The 24,061-nt window shown below is 39.7% G+C and overlaps 1 protein-coding gene across 2 annotated transcripts in view; it reads right to left on the bottom strand.

The window, feature by feature from the left end:
- The window catches only part of tmem104 (transmembrane protein 104), a 68,219-nt gene that overhangs the window by 12,217 nt on the left and 31,941 nt on the right, over positions 1-24,061 (bottom strand). For both annotated transcript variants that reach the window (XM_039824702.1, XM_039824703.1), the window contains exon 9: positions 3,460-3,553. In XM_039824702.1, the coding sequence (XP_039680636.1) occupies positions 3,460-3,553 (94 nt within the window). The remainder of the gene's footprint in view (positions 1-3,459; positions 3,554-24,061) is intronic.

Here is a 24,061-nt window from a genome sequence, read left to right on the forward strand (position 1 = left end):
ATTGCAACTAATGCTTCATCAAAAAGGTTAAAAGTGCTTCCGTGAGTAATGATGTATGTTATATGCATCTCCATTCATCCATACAACAATGTATTATCATACAACCCCACTTCAAAAAAATCTGAACTATCCCTTTAACACCTAAGCCACATCTGCACCCCATCAGTTGCTGTTTAAAGAAGTAAATGATGACTTTATAAGTAACTTAATAAAGATTTCAAATGAAGGTTGGTATGCTCTTATTGTTTAGTTTTGTGAATTTTTATATTTATTTATTTATATATATTCAATAAAAACAATCGGAACACATGCAAATGCCTCTTTAGGCCAACAAATATGTGACTTTTATTTGCCCTGAGCAACAGCAGGTTCCCTGTCCCTGAGTTTGAGGGCATTTTCACACCTATCTCATTTGGTCAGGACTTTCGGGCTTTTCAGTTTGGTCCGAACCAAAATTGCAGGTGACAAAGGTACCTCCGAAAGGTGCCTCGGACCGAGGTGGTCTCGGTCCGGACCAAACTGAACCATGATTCAGTTCGTTTGCAGTATGAAAACACTTTTTGGATGGTTCTGACTTTTGGATCAATTACGGGAAGCTCTGGCAGGCTATCTTGGTGTTATAAGACCGGGGAAGCTCCTTAAAGGAACAACTCAGTGCTGAGTTTGTAGCTTACATCAGAGAGAGTGCACAGACAGCTGTCGGCTATCAGAGCAAAATATAAATCAGCAGTTTACTTGTTGAGTGGTAGGCCTTGTAAATGTACAGTGTCGGTTTCAGTTTGTCTCTAAATAAATTCTCCAGAAAGAAAGTTCCTGTGTCTTGCTTCTCAACATCACGACAAAACAAAAAGAACCGCGGCAGTAGGGGAGAGCAGCAGTCGGTTGAAAAAACTCCGACCCAGAGAGAGGATACGAGAGGACAGGGAAGCCCGTCTACAAACCAATCAATTATAAGTATCTGGAGACGCAGCTCACTTATGTGATGACGGCAGGACGTAGTTTTGTCACGTATAGATCTTAAGTGCACTTGCATAACTACAGTGTGAAACCAAGACTTACTGGATCAAATGTATACAATGTAAAAAAAACATGAACCTTGGTCCGGACTTTTAGGTGTAAAAACGCCTTGAGTTTCATTTTGAACATGACAGAACACGTATGAAGCATCATTTTCCATGCAGTTGGTAAACAACTGATCATTGGTGTCTCAGATACTCAAGGTGAAACCCTCAGGTGTCCTTTAGATGTTGAAAATGGCAGAATAGTTGAATGCATAATTCCCTAGTGTTTGTAGTGTTAAAAATGTTGCAGTGACCAAATAAAATGCGTACAGATGGCCTGAACCCAAACGCTGCCCTTTTGCACCACTTTCCATTTTAATTTAGGAACTATTAAGTGGCACGGCGGGGGGAAAAGAAATGACTGCAGTCAGGAGCTCTGGGTTGTAGGTGTCACACTGACCCAGGCTAATGGCTACGCCATTGAAAATCCCAGCATGCTACAGGAAGCACAGCAGCAGGCAGCCACACCATCACTCATGTTTGGTGTACAAAACAGGGCTCACTGGACAAGAAGGTGACTACAGTTGAGCGGCAACGGTCTTGACAAGGCCAGAGCCGAAGGGCAGGAGGCAGAGCCCCGACACACCAGCCAGCTGCTAAGCCTGACATCCGGCACGACACGTCCCCTCGCAGGGCAGCACAGGTGACTGCAGGTGTATCCAGAAAGCAGTGAGTAATGGTCAGGATGAGAGGTGGGGTCTTATGTCCAGAGTGTTTAACATAAAACAGACCCAGGCACAAACAAATTACCAGTTAGCAGTTTCCTCATTCTGAGAACAGTGGTTGTGATCAGCTTAAATTCACAAGTCACGCCACACCTGCCGTATTCAGTAAAAAAGCGAACTAAAAATCTTTTACAGCCAGCTCAAGCCTGCAGGGGATGAGGCAGATTTAGAGTGGTGGTGTACATCGTTTTAAGTGGCAAAAAACCTTTGACTGCCAATCATCTGCTCTAAAGACACAGTTTGTGATCCACATGTAAACAGGGGAGTACTGTAGGATACTAAACTGTGTTACAGTGCTTTTGCTTTCTACATCACACCACCTTGTAGTTGTTCAAAAACACACATACATACATATATCTGAAAAGAAGAGAATGTCTTCTACAGAATATTATGTTCTCAAGTATTACAGTATGTAAGTATATAAGAATTACAGTCTTGCGGTGGTATGCATCCGCCAACCATTCAAGTTGCAAAACATTGATGCTTCACACACATCTTCAACCCGGCAGCACAGAGGATCTTAATCACCAGTTTCAAGATTAGTGGTACCGACTCAATATCCAACCAAATCTCTTTCCTTCTGTTCTGTGAGTTATGGCGTTGAATAATGGCCAGAAAAGTGTTTTGGCAGAATATTATGATGTCACAGTGAAGTTGACCTTTGACATATTGGGTATGAAATGTCATCACTCCATCTTTTTCTCATATTAGACATTTGTGTAAAATTCTGTCATATATAGCGTATACAATCTTAAATTATAGCCCAAAATGTGTTCATCCTGGAGTCCAAGTGAATGTTTGTGCTAAATCTGAAGACATTTCCTCTGGGCATCATTAGCATGTCACATCTCAGCTCAACACCGAGATTAATCTAGACCCTAAAATGGTTTTCTTTGGCTTTTGTCAAAACTGAAATTCATTGGGATTTTCTTTATGATTTTAAAATCAAATCACATCAAATTCTATTGGCTGTCCTTTTCTTCAGGTTATTGCTTAAACACATGGACACTAGACACACACTGGTGCCATTTTGAATCCTTAGCCAGTGTTGTAAAGAGCGCTGCAAAAGCGACATAACCAGTCAAATACATAACATGCCATGGCAGGGTGAAGACAGAAGAGGAAGTGAGTAAGGTGCAGCTAAATAACCCCTGTGTTACTTAACCAGCCAGTCAGTGGACAGTATGTGGATGCTGCTGCGTTTGTGTGTCGTTTATGCAAGCTAGCACGCAGCAGTGTGGGGGTGGCGGGAGCGCCATGATTCAGTGGTGTTGTGATTTTAACAGCGGGCCCAGGACGGGTGGTTTATTTTCGCCGGTCGCGCTGTGAGTGACGGTCCAATCAAGCTTGGGACGGGCTGTCAAGCCTGTCAGGCTGAGGAATGAGAGGAGATAGGAATCAAAGACACAGAGCAGGACCAAACCATGATGGACAGACCTGAGCACAGCAGCTACACAGGCGAGGGCAGGGAGGGAGGAATGAAAGAAACAGGGGGAGACACAGAGAAAATGGAAATATGTGTTGGTAGGAAAGTGGGAGGCAGAAAGAGGTGTCTGGAAGAAACCAGTGAAAAGCAAAGAAAAATCCCTTGTTTAAAGAAGTCAAAATCTTCCAAATGTAAACTGAGTAATCAGTGGTAGTGAGGAAATATTGCAGGATTAGTTTAGTCTTACCAATCCAGCGCATGAGTGAGGTGAGAATCTGCAGATATTTGGTCTTTTGGGCGTTGAAGAAGGTAAAAGGTCCCAACATGAGAGTGAAGACGCCCTGCAGGACAGACAGAAAGAGTTGATCACTATCACTGTTGTATAAGAACACATATTCTTACCTGCTCAAGGTAAGGCCAACAAACAAACACACAAACCGAAAACATCTTAAAATCGCTCTTAAATTATCACAAAAATGGATGACAGGAACGAAACTATCCAATAACAAAGGCAGTAAGATTGAGAAACCGAAGCTATAACAGTAAAATGTCACCCAGATGCCATAAAGCAGAAAGAGCTTGTCAGTTTGATTTACAGGGGTATAAATATTATGAACATCTGTACAGCCCTGCCTTTGACATACTTCTAATTTTAAATCAAATGTTTCTGAGACTGTCTGAGACAGGAATCCTTTACTTGCTTTTCCTGGGGGCCACTTTTGCCAAATGAGAGAAGACCAGTGATCAGTTACTAAACAAACATAAATCATGTTTATCCTATATAATGAACACACACAGTAGTAAAAAGCCCATAACACATTTTTGTTTGAAATTCTTCTGTCGGGGTGATCAGGGGATCTTTATCGGACACATTCTTTAAATAAACAAGCTCTATTTTGATCCGTTTTGATGCACTCTGGCACTTTATTCACAATCAAAGTGAAAAAAGTAGTGTAAATCAATTTAAATAACTTGGAAAGACGCCCGCCCATGCCTTCAACATTGAGACATTATCCTACTTTGGTGTGTTTGCTTAACCCATGTTCATTTTAGCTTGCAGCTCTGTTTCTAATACCCTGCCATGTAATTTTGAAACGCCAGTAGAGACGCATCTGCTGTCAAAATCCCATCAGCCCTCTCAAAGATAGGTGAACAGATGAACAGGTGGACCGATCCATAGTCTACAAAAAAATTTTCAAATCTTCTCAGGCCACAACTCTGATTGCCTATCAGATACTTTTCTTTATCAAGAGCTGCAATCAGAGGCAGTGGCTCAGCTACTGTAGCTCCAATTCCATCAGTTCCCCTCACTCCCCCTCCTGGCCTGACACTCTTGGGTCTGACTGCGCACTTTGAGTGGCATGTGATCTCAGGGGCAGTCACTTGTGTGCCATTTCATCTGAGGAGCAGCCTGCAGGGGTTTAAACAGAGACCTAATCCTGCCATCCATCCATCCATACGGACGCACGCGTATGGGACGCACGCACGCACAAAATTTGCGATAAAGAAATATGTAAAATACATCAAAATGAAAAAAAGCTGTGCAGCATTTCAAATACAGAGGGCGGAGTGTGCAAAGAAATTGACTAAGGAGTGTGCAGTATAAAGAATATAAGATAATGTGCAGTAAGGATATGCATTGATGTAATGCATCAAGTTAGAAACATGTAGGACAAAAAGACAACACTCTATATCTTAGGTTTTGGGTTTTCGGAGTGACTTCCCAAATGCTGGGAAAAATCTTTTAACACTGCAAAAAATATTTTCAGCAATTTTGAAAAACAAGCATAACATTTGTAAAAAGAAGAAAGCATGTTTTTTTTTTAATAAACCTCAGCAACTTGGCACTTTGAGAAGCCTTTGCAGTACAGTTAATCATCAATCCAACCCTGAATGTAAGGGTCACAGGAATAGGTATCACTAAAAGATAAGGTCTAGAAAATAAACCTTTTATTCAACCAAGCCTAAACTCACAGGATGTTATTCTCTTTTTTTTTTTAGGGCTATGGTTAAATTTATGGCTGGGCAATATGGCCAACAACTTCTATCCCAATAAAGATAATGCCATATCTCGATAATGATATGTAATAAATCATGATATAGCATGTTTTCTGGTAATTAAATAAATAAATAAATAAATAAATAAATAAATAAATAAATAAATAGTCTATATGAAATAACCAGATGGTAAAGCCTATTTTGTATACTCCTGTGTGAATTAAATACCTGACAATTGAAAACCCTTTCATTTTATTAAAAACGTTAGTACAAAATGAGCATAATGTGGATCAGTACATAAAGCGCGGTCCAAATGATGTAAATATTCCCATAACGCAATTATTTTGGTCAATATTGAAGTCATGATTATTTAACACGATTACTTATCAACTTTTGGAAAGATGTTGCATTTATTGTATACAAAAAAACAGTTAAAACAGTGAAAACACCTTGAACTGTGACATTTCTCTTAATACTTTTCCCAGTTGAACTTTTTTTTTTTTTTTTTTTTTTTTATTCAGAACACAAAATAAGTTTTCTTGCATGTGTGAAATCATTGTTTTTCTCGATTACATTGTTTTTGCGATCGTTTTTGCGATTAAAAACCAAACAATTTGATTAATTGCACAGCCCTACAATATACATCGTCATATTGCCCAGTGCTACTTTAAATCTGACCCTTGGTGAACATACAGTAAGTCAGGAGTCGAAGGGATCGCTGGACCAAACCATCCAGGACTTACAAAACCTTGACATATTTAAGTATCAAAAGGTGTCAACAGCACCCTACAGAGTAGGGGTGTGCAAAAAAAAAAAAAAAGAATCGATTCACATTTGAATCGCAATTCAAGCTCTACCGATTCAAAATGGATTAATAGAATTCCAAAAATCGATTCATATTTTTTTAATTGTATGTCTACTGCAATCACATGGGAAAAATAACTACATTTACATACTGTGAATAGTTTTTGAATCAAGAATCGTTTTTTAATTGAACCTTGAGCCTGAAAAATCGATATAAAATCGAATTGTGACATTTTCTGAATCGTGCACCCCTACTACCAGTGTTTTTTATATGTTGTAACTAATGAACAAGGGTGCAATTTCGGACCAAGTTAAAGTCAGCTATTACTTTCAGATGTACAGCTCGACAGCTGGAGTATCTGTGGGTGTGAGGGGGGAAAAAATCATAGCCCTTAACTCTGCTGAATAATGATGATGCCTATGTGTCCATGTATTAAATTATTACCAGCTGTCTTCTTGGCAAAGTGCAGCCTAAGCTCGAGCAGAGCCAAGGGATAAATCTGCAACACCTATTGGAGGTAATGAATGAACCATTATTAAGAGATATGTGTCTGAAGAGGAAAGTGAAATTGATGGCAGCTGGCTGACAGACCTGTGTTTTAGTCCAGAATGTCTAAACACGGTCGGTCCTTTCCCAGCAGCTTTGAAAAGTAAACTACAGCATGTTTATTAACCTGGGACTAAATTAGGATTTATTTAAGTTGGAAACTACATCGAATGACCACGTTGATACTTTTTAGTCAGTCCCTCCAGAAAAACGCGATTATGCGATCGCATAATTCAATGCATAGTCAGCCAAAGTCCACATATTTATGCAGGGGCCGCATTTTTTTCAAATATGCCGCACTTTCGCCGCATAAATTGCCGATTTCCGGCGCAAATTATTGTACATCATTCATACAATAAAAGGCAGAAAGTTGACTAAATGTGTAACATACTCCAATATTATCTTTATTTCATGGTTTTAGTATTATGTAATGACTTTTTGGCAAAAGGGTACACATAATCTTTCCTTCATCTGTTTCACTTGAGCAAATAGAAATGGGTTGGGTCACATTTTTCTTTACTTGTGCCAATACGAAAGCTTATTTTTGGTTTAACACAAACATTTAATAATTTTGAGGACAATAAACTTGTTTATCTACAAAAACCTTATTTTGATTTAATGACACATGCCTAACTATGCATCAGTGTTGAACACTCTGTAAACAATAAGGACAGCTTTGCCTATAAATCTATCAAGTCAAGTCAGTTTTACTAATATAGCATAAAATCCAAAAATGACAAATCTTCCTCAAAGGGCTTCAATCTGTATCATCCTTTATCCTGCAGGTGTGTTCAGAAAAAAACGTGAGGTGGATTTATTTTTTTTTCTGTATACAAAACATACAATACACATCAGCACAAGTTGAAAATGTTTTAACCTAAGCAAAAATGTGGCATTTATCTCTGGGCTTCATGAAGATACAGATACTGAAAGAAAACAAGAGACTTCAGAAAAAAAAAAAACACAAAAATGTGGTTTCTGATGAGTTCTGAAGAAGCCCCTTTCACACATGCACTGCAACCCTGAACATATCATTACCCGAATGTTCGAATTAATTTGGACCGGACATTAAAAAGGACTCTACCCTGCCAGATCCCTAGTACAAAGTCTGTGTAATGTCCGATTGAGCCCATGAGTGAACAGAGCAGATCACTGTCCGGAGAATTCACAGCGAGTGAGTGGGCGTGTTGATGACGTTTCTATCAAGTGGCTGCCGCGAAACCTAAAGAATACAACCATCTGAGGGTGAAGAAGAAGGGCCATTACACGAACATGCCAAAGAAAATCTCTAACTGGAGAGACGGCAAGATTCGGGAACTTCTGTGGGTAAGGACTGACGGCTGATGCCAGATTGTCAGACAAATTCAAAGAAAGGCAAGAGACCTAGTTGTTTACGACCAAATTACGAACCGGCTACATGATCGTGGTGTAATCCCCATCTTGGGAAAACGGTTATACACACAGGCACACTTCCACACGCTGCCAGTGTGTCTGTCAGTAAAGTCCTTATAGTCTATTTCTAACACTTACATAGATCCTTATATATCAGCTCAAAGAGACAGATCTTAATGCCAGGTCAAATCCAGCCTGCTGTGGCAGAGATAGTAATATGCCTGAGGGTTAATGGCTGATACATTTCTCAACAGATTCTGGACCCCTCATGAATCAAGTCTGCACCTCCAACAGCTTACAACCTCCCATAAAACCCCATACTAAACAATAGCCTGAGGACGCTGGACTGTTTAACTGTATCTCAACAAAAAGAGCAACACAAGCACAAAACAACACACTGACAAATAACTGCAACACCTCCTTCTTAACAGAGAAAGTTACATTTGCACCAATCACATCACCAACAAAGAAAACAATGTGGCTTCTGGGGAAATGCTTTGTATTTCTGTGCCCAATTTGATTATTGGCGGCATTTTTTTGTTTGTTATTTTTGTAGATAAAGCGACCAAACATTTCTGTTCATGTCCAGCTGTTTTTAACATCACCAGGAAATGTCTCTCACAAAGAGCAACACAGGAGAAAAACCAATCACAGGAAAACAATGTATTAGTCTACAGCAGCCTCAATAGATCGGCCTGCATGCAGCCAATAGTCAAGTTGTGTTCCGTGAGAAATGCATTTTATATTTCTATATAGGTATTTGTTATTGATACAACAGGTTTTATAGAAAAGAAAATGACTACATTTGATCATATTTTAAGTTTTAAAATCTGGATCATGATGTCTCTCTTACATTGTGTTTTTTTGTGCGTTTTGTCCGATTAACTTTATATTGCAAATACTCCTACTGACCACCATTTTCAAAGCATACCTTCATCTTTACGTTGAGTACTAAAACCTCGGTATACTTGGGGAAATGGCTGGCACTAATGCTATGTGTAAATGACTGAAAAGTTAATGGGCTAAAATATGGGAAACCACGAAGATAGTCCATTAACTGGACAATGAGGACAATCAGAGGAAGTATGTGCTCCAATATGGAAAGGCTTAGTCCTCTGAAAAAGGCTTCTTGAGTTTGGTAGAAATAAGATAACACTGCATGGGAAAGAGAAGAAGGCACAGAACGAGAGGATTTTGGAGGGGGTGCATGGGAATGGAAAAAATGTAGAGGAAGTGTGAGTGGGCGAGTGTAAAGGCATCAGGTGCCATGTGCTGTAGGGTGACTCAGACCCACAGTGTTGGCATGACCATACCAGAGCAGAGACGAAGACTGGTAGGGTCACTAGAGGCATGGCCAGCAGGACATCACACTTTCCCATTCCACTTTAAAAAAAATAAAATTAGGATAATGTAAGTTTCCACAGCACTGATTCCACCAACAGTAAAGTCATGTCATACCTACTGTTCTGACTCAGTAATGATTCCAATTGCTTCTACATTATTATATTATAATTTATTTTCTTAAATTTGCTTTTTAAGGTAAGTTTAAGGAGGACCAGACACATTTGAATAAGCACCCTAGTCAGCTAAATAGAATAAACAGAGTCAGATCGTCTCCTTTTCTGGTCTTTCCTGGCTTCCGTCATGAATGGAAAAAGGATCACTGTTGATGGTGCTCTGTGACCCACAGTCTTGTGTTTATTTGGTAAAAAACAACGGTCTGGTGAGCCTGGGCTGTGGACACTATCGCTACTCTCAGTGAGTAACGTTAATGTAGATTGCTCCTACTTAAGAAACTACTTCGTAATTCCAATATAGCCATTTTGTTTGACCTACAATGTGTGGTTCTGTTGAAGTGCAGCAACATGGCATATAATGTTGGTGCTGAGAGCTTTACATGATTGCTGGTATACATGCTGCTGCGATAAAGAGGCAATTTGTTTTGCACTTCAGACTTTGTGATGTATAAAATGATTGAACAGATTCAGATCTTCATGTGCCAAACATAAAAATGAAGCTGCAGACCGACGTATGCAAACCTACAGTAGGGCTGGGCAACATGGAAAAGAATCAAATATCACGATATTTTTGACCAAATACCTTGATATTGATACTGCAACAATATTGTAGTGTTGATTATTAGTGCTTCCACAAAATATTTACACAATTAGATTTTTGATCAATAATCATCAGTAATGTGGATATAATGACTAAGTGGGTAAAGGCAAATAAAAGAACAGTTACAACAGTCTGGTAGGTTCAGAAAATGACATCACTTTACTGTAATGCAGCCTTTAAAACCAGGAAAAGACAAAACTTATGTCATATTACGATATCCAAAATCTAAGACGATATCTAGTCTCATATCACAATATCGATATAATATCAATATATTGCCCAGCTCTAACCTACAGAAAAAAATCCATTTCCTAGGTGAAAATATTAGTAAAGAAACCTATCCTCAACATTCAGCTAACTCTATGCTCGATGTTGTCATATTTCAAACAGTAATTATATTAATATCACATAATACAAGCTTGGAACCAACATCCCTCTTGGGCCTGAGCTGGGGATGAAGAGCAGTGTCAGCCGGAGGAATAAAACAGCAGAATAAGAATGTAACTAGAAATTCATAACATGGACAGATTGACACTTGGTTCCAATGCATTTATTCATTTAATACTTTGTACCGGCTGTTCTAGCAATTTCATCTCACTCTTGCTCACAAGGCCGACATACAGATTTTTGTCTGCTTTTTCGCTTCCTCGCCATAGAAACCGCTTACGTTTCACGCTCAGTTTAATAAATGTCTAAATAAACAAAAACAAATCGTGTCAGGAGAAAAGTGGCATGAATCAATTTCGGCTAGATCTTTTACCTCCATTACAGCAAGCTGATGGTTGCACACTCATCAACTTCAGCATTTCACTTTTGACAACAAAAACACTCCTAAATACCGTCCATTTCTCCTTCTTCAGTATGAGACAATGCTTTCAACAACAACCACATAGCTGACTGCAATCACACACTTCACTGAAACACAACCAACGGTGAGTCTGAGATGAGAAACTGCAAAAGTGACCAAAGCAATGATGGATACAAACACTGTCCGAGATCTGTCCCGTTACCTCTTTTTAGAGAATAGAGACTGAAGATGCATCAGCAAGTACTAGAAAAAATATTCTAGTTTAACCTGCCTAGAGGTTATGTATTGTAAAACGTAAGAACAGAAGGAGTGGATTGTCAAGATTGAAAGGAGTTAAGTTTGCATTCTTGGACGGCTCTGATTTCAAATAACTGCCTTTTCTTGGGACCCTAACCCTAAGCCTTTATACAGGACTGCCACAACATGTGTTCCATTGTCAATCAAACACACATTTGGTTCGTTGGTGGTGACACCATCATTATTTTGGCTCCCAACAAAACACCTTTGTTGCCGAACCTCATTGCTATACTAAAGTACCATTACAGACCATGACCCAAATCATGACAAGGCCCAGAGGACAATATCTTTTTATCAGTATGTCAAAGCCAGAGGGCCCAACAACCTACCACCACCTAAACCTAATGCTTTACTTTCCATCTCTCCACATCGCAGCAAATAACATCTCAAAGCAGCCAGAGTTACTTCACAGGGTCATATTTGCACAGAAATCAGTTTAGGATCCACACCTACTACTGAGTGTGGACGAAAGACTGGATGTTTAGGTTTAGGAAACTGACCATGTAATCGCAAGAACTGTAGTTCGAGTCCAGCTGCGTACCTTGTTGCATGCCATCCCCAACTTTCTATCCCCCTATTTGCCGCCTTCTATCTATTATGAGGAAAAAGTAACAAAATAACATCACTTTTCTACAACTTTTCCAGCGCCGTCTGTGACGCTGCAAAGTTATAATTTGGGAATAAGAGATTAATGGGGCTTAGATATGGTGAATGATCTCAATAATGGTGAAAAGCCGCCGCCAACTGGCAACCCACGCTGTAGCTGTCAATCACTTTCAAAGTCAATAAAGACCAGTGTTTTGGATTTGCGCGGATGAGAGCGTTCAGAGAGTAAGGAAAGGCATTTAATTGGCATTAGATTGCGTCACTCAAAGCTCACGAGCCAACCCACTGGTCTCGTTAATCGCCATATATGTGAGCATTTCTCCTGAGCCACGTGTTGCGTATGCTCTTCATCCATCACAGTTGGGCTACATAAGTCATCCCCTGACCATCCACCCCATTTAAGTAATTAATCAACATATTTTTCCTTTTCTTTTCTGTAGGGTTGGCCAAATACTGTGATAGTACAGATGTCCTCAGGCTCTTGGACATCACTGTAGCTGAATTTATATCCAAGAGAGCCATATTAACACTTTGTTCATGACTGCCAAGTTGTCAGGCGCTGGTGAATTGTGAAATTAGGGCGAGCAGAGGTCACGCTAGGGAGAAAATAATAAGTGACCTGGTGGTTCCATGTGGTGGCCCAGCCTGGACAATGATAATCCCTCCACAATCAAACCGAGAAAGACGGATTAGGATTCCCAATCCCTACAGTCCCAAGATCCCAAGCCATTTGTTTCTGATGTTAATCTTTATTCCAAACAGATTTCAGACAGAAAAGGGGGACGTTCATGTTGATATATCAAGATTACCTTCAGGATAAACCAACTTGAAAGCATGGGTCCAGCTGGTGTTTATGACACTTCCTTCAACCTGCAGCACATCTTCACCCGTTTGTGATTGACTAATTTCCTCTAGATTTCAAAACATTTCTTTTCCACCACATTTCGCTGCCCTGATTAATTAACACAAAGTAAATTACGTAAATCCGACAGAAGCAACTCATTATCATGGAAAGATAAAGATTACCTCAGTTAATAAATATGTGGTCTTTTCTATGCAGAACTTCAATTTTCATTTTCCCTGAAGCTTAAAGTTACTTTACCGATTTCAGATCAGCTCTGTGGCATCTTTGTGTGGGCAGTGTGTTTAGATGAATGGTGTTTGGCTTCCCTCCGTGGTGTCAGTGCATGGAGGAGTGGAGACCTCCACTGCTCCGTTCTGTGGTGGCTCGGTGTAATGGCACCACAGAGGGAAGCCAAACATCATTCATCTGCACACACTGCCATGACACAGAGCTAGATTTATATCAGCAAAATATCTCTTTAATGTTATATTTTATAAAAGTGTGTCATTGTGGGAGGAACTCTTGATTTCAGTTGAGGCAGCACGCCTCCACAATAGAACACTTAGAAAAACCCTGTCATCTAGCCTACTGTAATTAAAAAGAAAAAACACAAGACAACGTTTTGAGATACATAAGCGGTCTGTTTAGACAAGCTATTAAACCTACATGAATGCCAGCTGTAATTAATTCCTTGATGAATTTCACAACAGAGAAATACAGTATGCAGTTGCAATGCAGACAATTCAATTACATTGTATTCATAGTGTTTAATCATAACAGAAGTTATCTCAGGACACTTTACAGATAGAGTAGGTCTAGACCACACGCTATAATTTACAGAGACCCAACCATTGCCTTAAGAGCATGCATTTGGTGTGACAACTCTACACCACTTGAAAAACCAATCTGGGCTGACTTCCTCACCAGCAGAACAGCAGAAAAAAACTGCAATAATTCAGGACATCTACAACTCCACGCATCATTTAACTTTAATTAAGACCTTGAGTTGAGACCTTGAATGTGTAAAGTATAGATTGCAAGACTTTTTTTTCCCAGACAGTTTGACAGAAATTAACATATTGCTCACATTCCCAGTGCATATCCACAATCTGCTTTGCTCTCCATTAGGACTAATTCAAATTAATCAGCAGAGAGAAATGAACCAAGTATTCAATACACATTGAAATGGCTTACAGCCCTACAATATTGTCTATATATTTGTCCAAGTTCAGAGGAGTCAAAGCCTAAAAAATACAGATTATTTAGATTTCCAGACAATATTTCATCCTAATGATGAAAAACAAAATAAATTGCTCTGTGACTGCATGATGCATGAGAGGGAAGTAAGACAAAGATGAACAGGATTGTGGGGGGAGTGGGGGGCGTAATACAGAGGGTAGCAGGGATGGGAGGCAACACTGCGCAGTTAAAACCATATTGGAACTATACGTTTGTCAGGATGAAAAAGAGCCCACCTTCAGCCTCATTAATCACCAGCAAACATCTCCATCAAGCAAACATAATTAGCATAAATAAATAAAATGGATGAATCAAATTATTTGACTATTGTAAGAGCCAGTTAATGAAACAAATTAAAATATATGGTTGCATTTTTAGCAGTACAAAATAATAATAAATGAAATAAACTTATTTGATATAGCACTTTTTACAGAAAAAAAGTCAAAAAATCTTTGCAGGAGTGATATTGCGAATGCAAGGGCTTTTCATCAATGGGCTTTTCATAGATAGGCTCAAACACCATTGTGTTACCTCATTTGGAGATAGATAGTGACTGAACAGATATTTATCATATGAAAATCCTCAAGATTATACAGGTACATGTTTTAAACATTGCATCAATTTAATGAGCAAGAGGTAATTTGTAGGTGCAGCTTTAAAAGAATCCATATTTATATTGTCTTTTACACAATAAACAATGTTAATGATTATGAGTGACCTGTACATTGAAAATACAGCAGATTCAGGAAAAAACAAACTCACCTATGGCACAGTGCCAGCATGTATCAACTCATTTTCTAGAACTTGGCCTCTTATCATAGTTCGTAAATGTTTTGCAGGGATATTTGCTGTGAATAGATTGATTTCTGTTATAATAAGCCACAGTGCAGGCAAGACAAAGTCAACAGCGAGAACAGACGTCAGACAGACTTTCAGAAAACTTTTCTGCTTTTCTCTGCGGAGGTTTTACAAATCAGCCTGTCTTGGTGCCATTTCAAAGTGTTGAGCGATTGAGAGCCAAAATGACTGACAAGTGTTTGCCTGGCAGCCTGGACTACACATTATGCTGACTCAGAAGGTAGAACAAAACTGTAAAAAAAGCTAATAAGCTGATGACTTTAAAAAATAAAAAACATTATCAACAAATGAAAGATATAGGGTCAAATGTTAATTTCTCAGAGTGTGTCTGCACATTTTTGTGCTTCATGAGATGAGACTGTATAACTGAGGGCTTATCTGCTGCCAACAGAAGACTCTCCATCCATCTCTTATGTTACCGTCTCTGTCAGCTCTGGATGCTGCTCCTACCCCTCTGGGTCATCAAGCTACATAACTTTAACTTACACAAAGACACACCAATTAAACCCCATACTGTACACACATATAGATAAATAAATAATGCTTTATCTCTCTGAATATGTCCTACAGCCAAAAGACTTCAGGAAACCAGTAGTCTCGCTTTGCCAGACCTTCCTCCACAGCGCTGCAGAGGAGGGTCTGGCTAGTCCACACAGCATTCCGGGATGGGAAAAAAAACTAGCTCTGGTTTATTGGCATTTCTTTAAACCAATCACAATCGTCATGCTAAGCACCAGGCAGAGCCACGGTGCCACTGCAAAATAGCCTCGGAAAGGAACTTGTTTTGGTGGAACGTGTACGTTTAAAAGTAGTTTTAGTTGTGCAACAGAAAACTCAGGTTGGACAGATAGTCTAGCTAGCTGTCTGGATTTACCCTGCAGAGATCTGAGGAGCAGTTAACCATAGTCCTCACAAATCCACCAGAGTTTAGAATGCCAACACAAAGAAAGAGTACCGGACATCTGGCCGAAAAGAGTGAAATCTTCTTTCTGACGAATAAAGTTTTACTGACCATCATGGCATGCAGTGGCACATATTGAGTTGGGTACCAAACACTATTTTTTTATTTTTTTTATTTAACCAATACTTCTTTGGTACTGAAGAAATTCCAATTTTAGACTATTCTATTTAGGGAAAAAGCTCTTTTAAGCTGTATACGTTCAGACAACTTTTTACATTTCAGAACATTGATATCTTTTTTGAAATAAAAACATTCTTCTAGTGAACTCAAAAAGGATAGTCTTGGAATTAATATTCAATTCTGGAATTGTATTTCAAACAATACCCAGCCTTGGGCATATAAAATAAAATAACTGAACACTGTAGTAAACACTACAAGACTACACAGAATAGTATAATGCATAAGCGCAAGCTGTATTCAGAAATATTTTGTGGGTTATTTGACATGACCTAACACCTGAAGAATATTTCCTGCTGCAGTATCTCTCCTCGTCAGGAAATGTCTTTCTAATGTTATGTTTACCTTGAGACACTGAATACTGCTATACATCAATATGTGCTGCTGTTCTGCCAGAGTTGACAATGGAAAACAGGACTTCCGCAGTCACAGAGCGCCTGCTGATGCATGTCTCACTGCCACTGCTGTGTGGGCTGACAGACAATAATAGAAGCGCCTGTTTGGACACATGTCGTACGCCGTCAGTGTGATTTGGCCTTGAGTGTAAGGGAGTAAATATAAGGGAGGAAATGTCAGTAAGTGAACAAGTGAGTGAGTCACTCAGAGTTGGTGTTTCTCCTTATAGAAGCAAGCAGGAGGCAAGACAATGTCTCATTTATAAAGGACTCCGGATCATTCGCTCACTTTGTCAGTAATACAGCTGTTGAGCACTGTGTGCCGTCGTTAGATATCCTGATCCCACTTAAGAACCTTGTTTGTAAGTGTGCATATTGGTTGTTATTGCCATGTATTCCTCTTGTCCTACCAAAAAAACACAAGCAAGCTGTATAACAGGGCAAGAAAATGTCAGTCCCTCCAGAAAAACGCGATTATTCGATCGCATAATTCAATACATAATCAGCCAAAGTCCGCATATTGATGCGGAGGCCGCATTTTCAAATACGCCGCACTTTTGCCGCATAAATTGCCGATTTCGCTTGCAGGGCTTGCATGATTTCATAATCCCCACATTTTCGTTGCAAAAAAGTCACATACATTGTTATGGCCACAGCAGATAAACACTATGGAAAATGTGACCATCGACATATTTTAACACCCAAACCCGAGGGTAGTAAAAGCAAATCAAAGTTTATTCACAAATTAACTACAATTAATTAAACCAAAACTATGGGAGTCTGGAGGTCTGGCCAAAAAGAACAAAAGAAGGGAAGAAGCCTGAGCCAACCCATCAAGGGCCGTCGGATCCAGAACTTCTTCCCCTAACTTAGGAAGTGATAACTAACTAACTAACAGAAACAAAGCCGCGAAAACTAGACTACCAGACCTCCATCCTCAAAACAAGAAAAGCACAAAAGAAAAGATAACAAAAGGTAACAAAAAGAAACAACGCGTTCAAGCTGCTGCAGTCACTGCCCTCCTGGCATTCCAGCCACCCAGCTTTTTATACCCAGGGGCGGAGCCACCCACAGAGATCAGAGAATCAGGAACACCTGGCTCAAAGAGAAAAGGAAAAGCAGGGCAGGGAGCACGTAACATACATCTTAGCAGAAAGTTGAAAAATGTTGCGTTTACTTCACACAAGAGCAGCCATTTTCCCCTGTTGCCATGAGAACGTTATGAAGTGACATGAACATTGAAAAGCAGGGTGTGGGGTGGGGGGGAAATCTAATTTTTTTCTCTTTTTCATTAAACCGCAGTTTTTGCAAGTTCCCTTAATTTTTGCAAGTTCCTGCAATTTCATTGCATAAAATTGCATAAATATCCCGCATATTCCCTCGCATTTTTTAAGAAAACATGCCGCATAATTAAGGATTTTTGCCCGCAACAATCACAAAAAAACGTTGCTACGCAATGATCAGTAATCAGGCTTAATTTTTGACTGCAATCTACCCAGGACAAAATCCGCCCATAATGTATCTAACATGAGAAGAATAGATGAACAAAGAAGTCACGAAAACTGATTTCAGCAAATGGAAATAGTAGACACAGTATGAAAAAAAACTTCTATAGACAAACTCTCAAAGCATCCTTCATCTCAACACATCCACCGCAGTAGCCTGTACTGTTAATTAGGTTTGTGGCCCTTGAGACTGCCATGCCTCCACACGATTAAAGCTAGGACTCTAATGAGGGGAAGGAAGACAAAAGGAGAGGTGGAGGAGGGATAAAGCGAGGACAGAGGTGCAAGGAGAACGTATCATTGCGTTTCCTGAGACAGAGTGCAGCACCGGTCGGTATATTTTAAACCGTGCATAAAGATGCGATGAGAATTAAAACAAAGGCTGCCAGGTTTTGGGGTTCACTTCTGACTGGGGCCATTATGCTATGTTAACCATGTGACATTCATCTTTAAACTGCACAACAAACCTGATGAGAAAAATATAAAGTGCAGACATTGTTTCACTACAGTAGGACTGCAGCTAACAATGGTTTTCATTGTTTATTCGTTTCTTGATTAATCGATTAGTTGTGTGGGCCATAAAATGTCAGAAAATGTCGATCAGTGCTTTCCAAAACCCAAGATGATGTACTCTGATGTCTTGTTTTTTTCCACAACTCAAAGATATTCAGTTTACTGTCACAGAGGAGTGAAGAAACTAGAAAATAATCGCATCTAAGGAGCTGGAATCAGAGAATTCTTCATTTTATTCATAAAAAAAAGACTCAAAGTGATTAATCAATCAGATCGATCAAAATTGTGGTGATTAATTTAGTAGTTGACAACTAATCAATTCATCTTTGCAGCTCTATAGTGCGTTACTAAATCACACTAATCTCATCAATGTCAACCAGAGACTGTGTTTCGCAAACAGAATGGCAGAGATCAGGTGCAAAAGTTAAGTAAAAAAAAACCAAATTGGTCATCTGCAGTGTGATTTAGCAGGAAATTAGGATGTGCCCACTTCCGTGATTTTATTAACAAAAAAGGTCTTTCAGCAGAGACGATCACCTTTACATTTAGCTTGTTGATCTTGTTTACAAACTCAGAATGATAAAATTAAGCAAAGATGCAGAAACTTCGACATGAGGAGTTGCTATTGATGGTAGCCAACGCCTACGCATGGCCGCAATTTGTTTGATTCAAAAATGAACTGTGCATATAAACTCATTATCACTACTTTGCTATACATGGTTATACTTTCAAACCGGTTGCTGCTGTATTTAAAAACATGTATTCATTCCTATTGAAAGGAAAGGACAGTCACTTGTCAAAGTAAACACAGATGAACATCCAATTTGCTGCAGACTTTATGGGCTTTGAACAAGCTGCCGTTTCCAAGACATTTGCCTAATTAAAAGTCATAATGTTCAGTTCTGCTCCTCAAAAAAGAAACCATTACACACCTACCTAGGTAAAAATAATGAGCAACAACACACAGTGAAGATTTATGACAGACTTGGGACATATCTGGGGAGGAGATGAGAAACGATAATTTGTGTGGTTTAATAGGACGATGGTTATTGCACTCCGCCCATCTTGCCAACTATTGTAAGAGGGAGGCAGAAGGAGGCGGAGGAGGAGGTAGCAGGTAGCACTGCAGTACAGAACAATTTCCTCCTAAATTAGACTAATGATCAACTTTCAGAAAAAATAAACGAATTAATCAACACAGAGGACGTTTTGTGAATATGTCAAGACGCAATTGAAAAAGACCACTATTGGATATTTCATTTTTCACTCTGGGTAAGGGGCACAATGTGTCAGTGGACAGCACTTCAGCAGCTGCTCCCTAAGGAGCGACTACAGAGCACCATGACCTGACTACCCAATCAATTCAGAAAGACACTTGAGGTGGACCGCTGTGGAACCGACACCACAATAACCCACAAAAACATGCATCCAGACGCATAATGAGCTCAAGGTTACAGAGTCTCAGTGTGGACAGCTATTGTTAACCTGTCTGCATTTTAAACGTGGCCGTGAACTGCTGTACATTTCACAGAAATTGTGTTTATTTGCCTTCAGCGAGTGAAACCATTACATCAACCTGAGCGTCCTTGTATCAGATAACCAGCTTTACACTCTTTGCATCCGGCATGTGGATTTGTCTTCCCCTCCGTGCTCTCCCTCATTCCAATAAGAAATCATAATGGAAGGGCCTTAATAAAGCAATAAAGGGGACAAATGAAGTACCTTTACTTTAGCTTACCCTCCAAGGAGAGATGCTCACAAACAACTGTGTCACATGGAATAATAATCACCAAATGTATGTATTTGACTGGTGCAAACCGAATAAAAATAAATAAATAAACAGAGGAAAAAGAGAGATAATAGTTACTTGACACTAGGGCTGGGTACCAAATTCAATACTTTAAAGGCACCAACCGAATTGCCTCTAAAGTATCAAGTATCGAAAAATGCTTAATCATTTAATATCCAATTTCAATACCTAAGGAGTAAACAGTGTTTCCCACACATAGGCTGTGTGGCGGTGCGCCTCACTATCAACACCGGCCGCCGCATATTGCGTTTCGATATTATTTATTTATTTATTTTTTTAGTTCTTCTTCATTGCCTTTCCCTGCTCTCCTCCGTCTCCCTGTCACTTGTGTCTCACTCACACAGACACACACAGCTCCACCCACCGTGCGGCGTTTGGTGTTTTTAGCCCCCAACGTCGTCTTCCAGGTAGCGCGGCTATGGTTAGTTAGGGTTAAAGTGAGGGTAAGTTGCCTGTAAGGCGACGTTGGAGGCTTAAAACACCATCGAGCCCACTGTGCACACAGCATCTGTCTCCATAAAGGAGAGAAGACGGCTGGCGAAATTCACAAGTTTACGAAAGGTTGGTATCTATCTCGTGAACACCTTTACACAATCACACAATCACAATCACCAACCCGACTCTTAGCAAACAAGCGATTGCGCCTGCTTTAGAAAGTTAACTAGTCGCAAGTTTGTGGTAAAATGCAATTGGGTTTTCGAGGTCGAAACACTATATGTAACAGCTGTGAATCAAATAAACGTATTATAAATAATGTTATGTTATTAATTTGTTTATAATATTTTCAGGCTTCAACCAGTAAAAGACAGGGTCAGGGAGAGAAAGAGATAGGATCGTTAGGTTTTGAAGTAGGAGAGGAGGACAGCATCCAACAGCGTGTCCGAAAATAAGTATTTCCCCCAAATACTGTTGTTGTGAAAGGGTCACTGTTTTCAACGAGTGGTTAACATTGTGAATTAAAACAAAACTACTTGGTTAGGTTTCGAAAAAGATGATTTGGATTCAAATAACGTTTGTTACGTAAATTGTGCAAGTTACATACGTAGGTTAAGTACGTTAAGTTAATAAGTCAACGTTGACTTTCGCAGTTTCACACGAGACACAAACCGCGGTCTCCTGGGTGAAAATCCTGTTTGTTTTACACAACCATCCAACCCTACCTCCTCCTTACACAGACTAACACAGACTTTAAATAGAAATATATTTGTAATACGGCAAAAAGGGACAGAAGGGGAACAAAATAACAGAAACACCTGTCAGCTTCAGCTGTCCAAATTAGACAAGCCAAGTGGATATTTACAGTATAATCATACAAGTCTCAGATAAACTTTTGGTTACATTTTTGTATGGAAGGAGTGTGGATCCCCCCCCCCCATCGTTAACATTGAAAGCGCATTAGGAAGGGATCTCTAAACAGCCTATGAACAGGAGGAATGATTACAGCCTGAAAAAACTTTTTTCAATGTTCATATCGGCAGCTGACTATTGTTAGACAGACTTGAAAAATTGTGATCTATCCTTTAAACGACAAAATACGTATTTATAACTGCCCTCCACTATTATTTATATTATTATTATTACTTACTATTATTGCATATTATTATTATTATGATTATGGAAACATGGTTTTAGTATGCAGCGTCCTGATTGGTGGAAAATGGGCTGACAAAATCATCACTGTCAAAGAGCCTGAAGCGAAAAGTTGAGTGGAAAAGCCCAGCTTTAATGATGAATGGTGTAATGGGATTAAGCAGGTACCTGTATGCCTCATTTTCAATGAAACGATGCTATGGCAAAAATAATAACACAACCAGCATCATTATCAAGAAAGAAGTACACGAACATAACGATTGCGTCATTCACGTGCATATTAAGTAGCCACATGTATTTGTTGTGGTCTTATAATGCATCCATATTTACCGCTCCAGCGGAGAGGATGGTTTCTTCAGCCAGCTTAAGTTTATAAGAATTTGTCCAAATTTCAAGATTCCCTGCAAACTAAGATAAACCGACTACAAACCGACAGCGTTTGTTTTAGCTTGTTTTGTAAAAATGTGCTATTTGCAGAGTAGAGCTGTTTGCGTAAAACAGCGCAGCGGATAAGAGTGTACTGAGCAGACAGAGCAGATTGAAATATCGCTTTCTACACGTTTATGCCGGTCTACACAGGTGAGTGCATTGATAAGTATTGCCTTTTAACTCACAAAGGTTTTAATGTAGCCTACTTACAGTAACAAGACTAGCGTTAGTTCATCTGCCCCAGCGGCCGTTGGTAATCCTCATTGTATTGTTCCCAGTCAGAGATATGAGTCAATCAAACTACCGTGAATAACAGGTCACGCAACTGTGAAAGTTTTAATTTGGCATGCGGTTGAGAGAGTGCTTCAGCATTTCAACCATGATTTCAACACATCAATAACTCTCTTGCACACATATTGCCAGCGTTCCATTGGTTAAAGTCCCGTGTGCCCATAGTTGCCGACGCCTGCACTAGATCCTATATTTCCCATAATGCAACTCAATAGCATCTTACATAAGACCCTCTCTGCTTGGTAAATGCTAAACTCCACACCTTTAAACTCCGGAGAGCTTCGCCCTTATAGACTGTTAGTTGAGATTAGAAAACCATCTGGTTAATGGTTCAAAGAAATCAACATTGGCTTTTAGTAGGAAAGAGGATATGAACAGCGATCTAGAGGGTGTCAGTTGAACTTGAACATGTCATTTTTGGGGAATTTGCTCAAAAGGACGGATGCTGTTTTTACTTGGGAGGACAGTCTCATCCGGGCCACACCATTAACTGTAAAAATAATGGACGTAGCAACAGTGGCATCACCCATTAGTTTGTGGACTGCTGTTTTTAAGCCTCGAGTTTGGCCTTAGTCATTCTTGTTTATGAAACCGGATGTGACAATTCATGGATGAGGGTGTGGAGCTGGGAAGCTAGTGTCGTCTATGGATGCAATGGCGCTGCGCTAAGCTAACACTAAAGAGGGAAAGCTACAGATTTTAAACCTTTCTAAAGCGATTCATCCAGAAAATTGGCAAAATTTCCCTTAAGTTACCAGCTAACGCTAGCACTAGCTAGCTAGCTTGGTAAGGTGCTACCGATAGTTGAACAAGACATTTTAGGTAACCAAGATGTTCCAATTAACTTTAATGAAGTGAAAAAACCCACAGTGAGAGGGTCAAAGTTTAAGACAAAAACACAACCAACACCAAAAAAACAAGTTCACTGCCATTTTAATGTATATAGTGCCATGGTTAGCATTGCTAAGCCTCTGTTGGCGGTTGGCACGTAGCCAGGCCTTAAAAGCATCCCCTGCTTTATCGTCCATTTTAAAATAAATGGAACCCTAATTTACTAAATAAACATATACTGTATTAAAGAAGACTTGAAACTAGTGATTGCGACCATAAGCTCATTATGAAAATGTTTACCCAGGTAATAAATCAAGTGAGAAGTAGGATCATTTTCCCATAGACTTCAGACTGCAAAGCGGACTTCTTTTTGCAACCAGTGGAGTCACCCCCTTCAGGAAATTAGATAGAATGCAGGTTTAAGGCACTTTGACGTTCTGTCCATTATTTTTACAGTCTATAGGCCACACACACAAACCCTCAGGATGCCCTTGAACATACCGAAGCAAAAGTGATATCGGATATTTCTATTTCGGTTTAATAAAAGCATGATGTATGAGTGCATACGTTATCTAATACAAACAAGTCCTCATAATGAATCATTCAGTTTATCAGGCTGCAACAAAATGGGCTGAATTACTTGCTAAATCTAAAAGGAAAAAAAATCCACGGTGACCCCTGTGTTGTCCTTGACAACGGCTCCCTCATAACCAGTCATCCCAGCGCCAGCAGCATTAGGCGTTTCCACCCCGTCTCGATCCGCTGCTCTGATACAGCTTCCTGCTGCTGTGTGGAGTGGACTCCCCCCCCCGTGTGGATCGCAGACCCAACACTTC

Source organism: Perca fluviatilis, chromosome 15 (genome assembly GCF_010015445.1).
Source record: "Perca fluviatilis chromosome 15, GENO_Pfluv_1.0, whole genome shotgun sequence".
Taxonomy (NCBI): domain Eukaryota; kingdom Metazoa; phylum Chordata; class Actinopteri; order Perciformes; family Percidae; genus Perca; species Perca fluviatilis.